The sequence below is a fragment of the Aplysia californica genome, unplaced genomic scaffold (genome assembly GCF_000002075.1).
Source record: "Aplysia californica isolate F4 #8 unplaced genomic scaffold, AplCal3.0 scaffold01053, whole genome shotgun sequence".
In the NCBI taxonomy this organism is placed as follows: Eukaryota; Metazoa; Mollusca; class Gastropoda; order Aplysiida; family Aplysiidae; genus Aplysia; species Aplysia californica.
The window spans coordinates 86,544-94,778 of NW_004798323.1; the positions used below are offsets into that span (position 1 = coordinate 86,544).

At 40.7% G+C, this 8,235-nt stretch overlaps 2 protein-coding genes across 2 annotated transcripts in view; one reads left to right on the top strand and one right to left on the bottom strand.

The window, feature by feature from the left end:
* The window catches only part of LOC101846320, a 20,134-nt gene extending 16,198 nt beyond the window's left edge, over positions 1-3,936 (bottom strand). Inside the window, exon 1 of the mRNA XM_005111390.3 lies at positions 3,596-3,936. Within this exon, the coding sequence (XP_005111447.2) occupies positions 3,596-3,755 (160 nt within the window). The 5' untranslated portion in view covers positions 3,756-3,936. The remainder of the gene's footprint in view (positions 1-3,595) is intronic.
* LOC106013609 lies at positions 119-1,803 on the top strand (the record flags this gene model as incomplete). Its single annotated transcript, XM_013089808.2, is given in 1 exon segment — positions 119-1,803. A coding segment is annotated over 1 exon segment (1,321 nt), but the record flags the coding sequence as incomplete, so codon positions are not given.
* Positions 3,937-8,235: the final 4,299 nt, after the last annotated feature.

Genomic DNA, 8,235 nt, shown 5'->3' on the forward strand with positions numbered 1-8,235 from the left:
GTCGTTGTTTATACAACAAAATAAGGGCACGTACGTCGAAGGTAATGGTCGGCATACTCATGTTTGATCAGTCTCACCCACACGCCAACGTAGTACTTAGTACCAGAGACACTTCCAAGAATGTGCCTTCTTTGCACCATAAGACCTTTGCAGTGCACACAACAGCTATAAGCGACAAGTGCAGTATATTCTCAAGGGATATTTTGAAGAAATCTGTGCAGAAAGTGAAGGAGGCATATCAAGAACAGACTAGTGATGTGAAGGACATTCATGTCTCCTTTGATGGCAGTTGGCAGAAACGAGGTCACACCTCAAAGTCTGGGATTGGCTTAGCCATAGAAAGAAAAACTGGCCTCATCGTTGATTACGAAGTGCTTACTAGCTACTGTCCCCAGTGTGCCACCACAGGGAAACGCCTTGAGAGAGAGAACATTCTCAAGTATGAGCGGTGGTTTTCTTCGCACAAACCGTTCTGCAGTGCAAACTATGAGGGCCCAAGTGGGGGCATGGAGAAGGAAGCAGCACTCAGTATCTGGAGCAGATCAATTTTGAAACATCAGCTGAGGTACGTCTCCATGATCAGTGATGGTGATGCAAAGACCATCTCTGAGCTGCATGCCCTGGACCCGTATCCTGGGACTTCAGTTCAAAAGCACGAGTGTGTCAACCACGTAGGGAAAAGGCTAGGAAAAGCCCTGCAGAACATAGTGACTGAAAAATCCAAGGCGAAGCCTAAAATCACACTCGGTGGCAAAGGACATGGAAAACTTCGACCTGAAGTTATCAAGGCTCTCCAAGGCTATTACACCAACGCCATACGGAAACATACGTCTGTTCCCACGATGAAGCAAGCGGTTATGGCTATCTTAGACCATTGTTCTTCAACCGATGAGGACCACCACCATGAGAACTGCCCTAAAGGAGAGGACTCGTGGTGTTTTTTTCAAAAAGCAGAAGCAAGGGGGTTGCCACCAGGTAGCCATGTCGACAATATCGGGACTCCACTTTGCCAGCTGGTCGCTGATCACGTCCGACCGATCTTCACGCGTCTGTCGACCGATGACTTACTGGGCCGCTGCGTTCTACAGAGCACCCAAAATGCTAACGAGAGTGCACATGCAGTCATATGGGCTCGCTGCCCAAAGCACCAGTTTGTCCATCGCAATCGCCTGTCTATTGCTGTTGCTATTGGTGTTGCTGAATTTAACTTCGGTGCGAGCTCGTCGCGTGATTTTCTCACAACCCTCAACCTGCCTGTCGGTCGAGAAACCAAGCGCCGTGGGGAAAAGCGGGACCACACAAGAACTGTGAAGTCACAGGTAGCAGCCACAGAGAAAGCCAAGAAATACAGGCAAATCAAGGCAGATGCCAGGCAGAGAGAAGAGCAGAGAATGATAGACACTTATGGGGAATTTTATGTCTCTGGAGGCGGCGACTAGTATGTTTAGGTACTGTTTAATTTTTTTTTAGAAGGGGTACAATGGGAATTTTGGGCTCCAAAATGTAAAACATGACTGTTACATTGTTCTTTTTGTGTGGAGAATGTTCAGAGTACTTCCTGTTTCAATATTTGTAAGGTTTTTTACCTTAGAGATGTGCCTGGGTCTTCTGTTGACCAATAGAAAACTCATTTTGCGTTTTTCTCAAAATACCTTTTTTGACAAATTTGTCTCACTTTTTGTTCCAGATCTCAGAAAGTTCTCGTCAGAACTTGTTTAAATTTGCACACAATGTTCTTTGCATGTATGCCTACCACCTAACAAAGAGATTTTTGACTTTTCTATTTTAGTTAATGTTTTTTAAATGTTTGGCCTTTTTTGACTTTTCTATTTTAGTTAATGTTTTTTAAATGTTTGGCCTTTGATTACCTGAAAATTTCGGAGATCTGAAGTCAAATCTGGCACTGTTAGGTGGTAGAGAATGATCACGTTAATTACCATGCCAAGTATGAAGACTCTATCTTGAGTGGTTTTTAAGATCTCAAGAAAATAAAAACGTCCAAAAAACACATGAAAATAGTAGCGCCACGTCCAAAAAACACATGAAAATAATTTTTTTAAGGTTTAGGGTGAAAAACAAGCCCAAGAACAACTCAATAGTCATATCGGCGGACAGATACCGGAGTGTCCTCTCCTTTCTCTCAGTCCGGTCCCCACTATGTAAGGGGATGAGAGAAGAGGGAGAGAGAGAGAGAGAAAGAGAGAGAGAGAGATATATAGATAGATAGAGAGAGAGAGAGATATACAGATAGATAGAGAGAGGGAGAGAGAGAGAGAGTGAGAGAGAGAGAGAGAGAGAGAGAGTGAGGCATGGAAGAGACAGACAGACAGACCGTTGGACTACCTGACGACATTCCCTCTCTATCCACCTTTGACCATGAATAATTTATATTCATAGTGACACCAGCCATCCATGTCCAGGAGCTGTTTTAGCCTTGTTATCTATCTTTGGTCACCCTCTCTCACACACCTTCCAATCCTCCACTTGAGGCTCCCTGTTGGTCCGGCTCATCCCCCACAGTGCCATGTTCGCCGGTAAGTCCCCTCTCCGTTTTAGACACTTTCCCTCTCTCCTCTCTCCAGTAACACCTTAGAACCCTCCAATTGAGGCCCCTGCCAAGCCCCCGCTCAAACCATATGGACTAAAAAGAAACGCATATATGTGGAAGACATTGAGACTGTTGTCAATGCAATAGGTACGTGCCTTACAAATAAAAGACATCAAGACATTAAAAGATCAATAAAACAGTTGCAAAGTTACAAAGAAACATTAAGAAATTAGATATCCACCTACAAAATTTTCATCATAATTTCAAAACTATTTGTAACCTCCCCCCCCCCCCCCCAAAAAAAACAAAACAACAACAACAACGGGGATCTGCAGTGATCATGCAGAACTGGGTCTTGTTACTGGCATTTATCCACTTTTTCTTTTACCTTTTCTTCCCAGTCATGAGCAAAACGTTCATCTCACAGAAGTGTCATATTTGGTTAACCTCCCCACCCAATCTTACTTTTCTTACAGAAGCCAAAGACACCCTTTCCCCTCTGAGGTGTAAGTTTATATTTTGAACAACCCCTATAGGCCTAGATCTAATACATTGAGGCATGTCGCGTACATGAGAGGCGGAGGAGGGTCGCTTTTCGAGGACCGCCGTAAAAATAGCCTGGGACTCACTGGGAGGCTATCTTTACGGCACGCCGTAAAAATAGCCACTGCGTATTTTATTATGTATACCAAAGATAGTATCATTGTGTATACTAAAAGACTGAGAAGAGGCTTACAATGTAAATGCTGTGCTCTACAACAAGTAGATCTAGATCTAGAATCTAGATATCTAGATCTAGATCTAGATAAAAATCTTAAGTTTGCGCAAAACAAAATAGAATCTAGATCTAGAGTCTATATCTAGATTTAGACCTAGATCTAGATTCTCTATCTAGATTATATAGATTCTAGATCTAGATCTAGATCTAGATCTAAATCTAGATCTAGCCTAATCTTCTGGAAAAGTGTGACTGATCGACACTGATCCTCAAAACTTAAAAACTGAAAATGAAAAGAGATCTCTAAATCTAATCTAGATCGGACTCACTTGTATTCTGGTGCCTGAGTTTTTTCAGAATGTCTTCAAGGGCTTGCTGCCTCAAGAGTTTGCTCTCGTAGTCTGGACTCGATGAATCCCACAGACATGGTCGATGTTTATACAACAAAATAAGGGCACGTACGTCGAAGGTAATGGTCGGCATACTCATGTTTGATCAGTCTCACCCACACGCCAACGTAGTACTTAGTACCAGAGACACTTCCAAAGACACTGACACTGGCTAGAATACGAAACCGAAACTGAAAGTAACCACGATTTTCTTCGCAGAGTGGTTATCCGCACAATTGTGCGAACAAATCTGTCTAGTTATCCGTACTACATTGTACTGTACAATTGTGCGAACAACTCTGTCTAGTTATCCGTACAACGTTGTACACATAAACATGTACGAAAGTCGTCGAAGTGCTACAGGTATCCGTACAATAGTAGGAGTAGGCCTAGATCTATGCCCCCAGGCCTACTGCCGACATGTTCAGACTTAGTAGATCTAATTTAAAATCTATGTTAGATCAAGAAATCTAGATTCTAGATCAGTGTTTCCAATATTCCACCTGCTGAAATTTTTAAATTTTTCGTCAGACCTCATCTGCCGATTTGATGCCAGCCGCCTCATTGATGGTGTTCCCCCCCATGTAAAAAAAAAACCCAACTAAGTCTAAGATCTAAATCTAGATCTAAACTCTAGATAGATCGAGAAATGTGCGTTGCGTTGAAACCGAGCTGTAAAAATATTTAAGCTTAATTAATCTACCTCATTCTGTTGATAGTTCTGATGGCCGAAATTAAATGACAGCGTAATGTCTGCGTTTGAAGAAGTATATAGACTCTATATATTATGAGTGTGGGTTCGAATCCCAGTTTTTTTCCCTTCTTCTCTCTCCTACCCCGGCAGACCAACAATTATTTCCCCATAATTGTTTGTTTTGACTTCAAAGATTTCCATTCATGGTTTTGTGTGAAAACAAAGAAACATAAAGTCATAATTATAGATCTACTTATATTTTAATAGAAGTATAGATCTAGCCTACTTTTCCTGGTACAACTTAAGAATCTGAGTCCCGTCTGTTTAGACTAATACTATCATTGACATGGTCAAAACTAATATCCCCAAACGGGACCCAGATTCTTAAGTAGTACCCTTTTCCTTTTAGGCCAACCAATTTAGGCCTGGTTAAAGTTATTATTTGATGCTCAACCCAGGGGATAACCAACTGGATGACGAGATCTAGATTATAGATCTAGTGATCTTGGCTTGTTTTTACCGACAACCTCCAAATTTCGAATTGTACGAATAACTCTGTCTGGTTATTGGTACAATTGTACTAATAACTAGGTAGAGTTGTACACACTATTGTACCTTTCTTCGCAAGGCCAAGCCCATCCAGAATTTAGTTGCACGGGTTGTGTTCGCTAGAGAGTTTAGTGTAGAATTCTGTGAACAGGCCTAATTTAATATTACCAGCCTCGAGTCTAGAGAGCTGTCACTTCGCCCAGATGCGTGTATTCAAGGCATAATTTTCGTTGATCACTGAAAAGCATGGTTCCAGTTTATAGCTATATTTAGATATAAAGCGTCAATGGATTCAGCTGTGTAAGCTGCACCCATTCCATATAAACAAAAATACAAATTTGAATAGGCAATCTTTCAATTCCCAAAGGATGACGAAAGGTAAGATTGCCCACTTGTAGGAAAAAATGGAGCAAAACAGTAACAATGTTATATTGTGGTCCTACAGACTGACACTGACACTCCCTGCGCAAACTCAACACACTTTTGACTTCATATCAATATAGTACTAGACTTTAGTACTAGATCTTCTGGCGCTCATATGACTTTATGCAGTTACGAGCGCCGTAAAACCTCTACTGAAACTAAACACTCGGTGTGGCTGCAAATGATATTCTGGATGCTTAAAACAGAGCACAAGAAATGCTGGTATTTTGGACGAAGTTATCTATATCAACATTTATATTATATATATATATATATATATATATATATATATATATATATATATATATATATATATATATATATATATATATACAGGGGCGGTTTGTTAACTGGACAAGACCGGTCAAATTTTTGTCAGCTGGACTGTTGACAAGAGATTTATTTCTGATGATGATTTTCATTCAGTTTTAAGTAAATCCCAAAAAACATGTATCAACATTCAAAAGCGCCTTACGATTTGAAGGCGTTCAAATTATAGAGAAGTGGGGTTCACTGCTATTTCTCTTTCATGTTTCCCTCTTTTATTATGTTTTATTTTGTTGGTGTGTTAATTTTGTTTTCTCTTTATTGTTCTGATGTGTTATTTTTTTACATTAACATTTTTTGGGTGTGTTCATATAGCGCAATGTTCTTCCCAGGGGCGGTTTGTTAACTGCCGGTCAGGTTTTTTTCAGCTGGACTGTTGACAGGAGATTTATTGCTGATGATGATTTTCATTCAGTTTTAAGTAAATCCAAACAAACATGTATCAACATTCAAAAAGCACCTTGCCGATTTGAAGGCGCTCAAATAGAGAAGTGGGATTCTCTGCTGTTTATTTGTCGCGACAGAGCCTCATTCCTTCACGTTTGTTATCACGCCGGCTCGTAACTTTAAATCGTCTCCCCTCCAAGGAGTTTAGAACTACTTTTAATCTCCTTGCTCCCCTCCCATCAAGCCGTCACTTCGCGGAACTTCGTAGGCTACTAACTACGTACGAGGCCAAACACACGGCGGACTTTGGCCTAGCGATGACGTCAGTCCCATGGACAAATCCATCAACAGCCCTGAGAAGGAATAGAGGCAAGGAGTTTAGGCTAGTTCTAAACTCCTTGAATAGAGGGCATCCCTTAAATTGCCAAATTGGCCTCTTTGTAGCTTACAAAATTAAGATTGAGACTGTCTTGAGCAGCACAGACACATGTATTATATCAGCAAAACATGTATTTAAAAAATTATCATTCAGCCTTTCTCTAATTACTATCAGAACATTTATTGTTAGCATGGCACTAATCTTTTTTTGTTTATTGACTTTCTAACCACCTATAGTTCCTGTTTGACATTTACTCATCGTTTTCTCCCCTCTAATAACTTACCTGACCCATAGGAGTCTGGCCGGCGGAAGGAGGAATTGTCTAGGCTAGTGAAGATATTTTAACGAGGAGCGATAGGCACTCGGCTGTCAGAGTCTGGGCCAGGCCTACCCCCTCCCTTCCCTCCCCTTTTCCACCGTCACCCCAGCTAGACATCAAGTTCTATAATTGAGCTTTTGCCAAAAGGTGGGGGTGTTTGCTTATTATTAGCATTTGACACACTTCCCCACTTTGTTACAATACAGTGTTCTGTTCTGAGAAGTGATAAGTGCGTTGAAGAAAAAAAATTGATGATATAATGATCGGAAACTGTTGTGTGCTAACTTTGTCCAGCTTTGTATACTATCTGATTGTAGACTTGATCTGCTTGGGACAGCGTCACTGGTACAGTATCAATTAAGTTTTTGTCATCATACAGGACAGTTCTTATTACATATATTTAACGGGTCCAGTGCACGTCGATATTTTGTGTGGGGGTGTAGAAAGTACGAGTAAAGTACTGAAGGCCAGGACCAGCAGTTTATTGCCTCTCACTTTCAGTTTGTTTTCTGGCCTAGATCTAGTAGTGTTTTTTTTCTGTGCTGATCAAGTCAGTTTCTATTAATCTCAGTAGCTTCCATCATACGTTATTCATAATATTGTTTCTTGACATTACCGCATATTTTAGCTCTTTCACAGTATATTACAATGTTTACAGTGGTGTGTGTGTGAGTGGGGGAGGGGGTGGGGATGGCGAAAGTATGGGTATAAAATAAGGAGAGAGAGAGAGAGAGAGAGAGAGACAGAGAGACAGAGAGACAGAGAGACAGAGAGAGAGAGAGAGAGAGAGAGAAAATGTGTGTGTGTGTGTGTGTGTGTGTGTGTGTGTGTGTGTGTGTGTGTGTGTTGTGAAGGAAAGGAATAATTGACGTGAATGACGGCCGGTCAGTTCTATAAACCACAAGCCGCTACTGGTTCTTCCTATCTTTTTAAAAATGTGTTATGGTTATGTTACAGCGTGTCTCCTTCTAAAACGAATAAAAACGAATACTGACACTGGCGTGTGATTCCAGAATTTACATCCTGTGCTTTTTCTTGAATTACAAGCATTTAGGGTTAAAACGGCCAGTCTATGGATGGGTTGACACACGCCCTATTATTTGTTAATTTTTGTGGTTGTTTAATTATTTGCTGTTCTAATTTTGATTTCATTCTGTTGTGAAACCTTTATTATTCACGTTTTTACACTCTGTGAGTGGATGGTTGGCGGGTGCTCTTGTGTGGTTTAATTGCTTCTTCTTTCCTATGAAACATCTAGAAAATCTATCGTCCTTATCTCCATTTCTTCTTTTTTTTTTTTTTTTGTTACTCTCATGTAACATCTCTAATCTTCTGGCGCTCATATGACTTTATGCAGTTGCGAGCGCCGTAAAACCTCTACTAAAACTAAGCACTCTGTGTGGCTGCAAGTGATATTCTGGATGCTTAAAACAGAGCACAAGAAATGCAGGTGTTGTAGACGAAGTTATCCCTATCAACATACTGATATATATATATATATA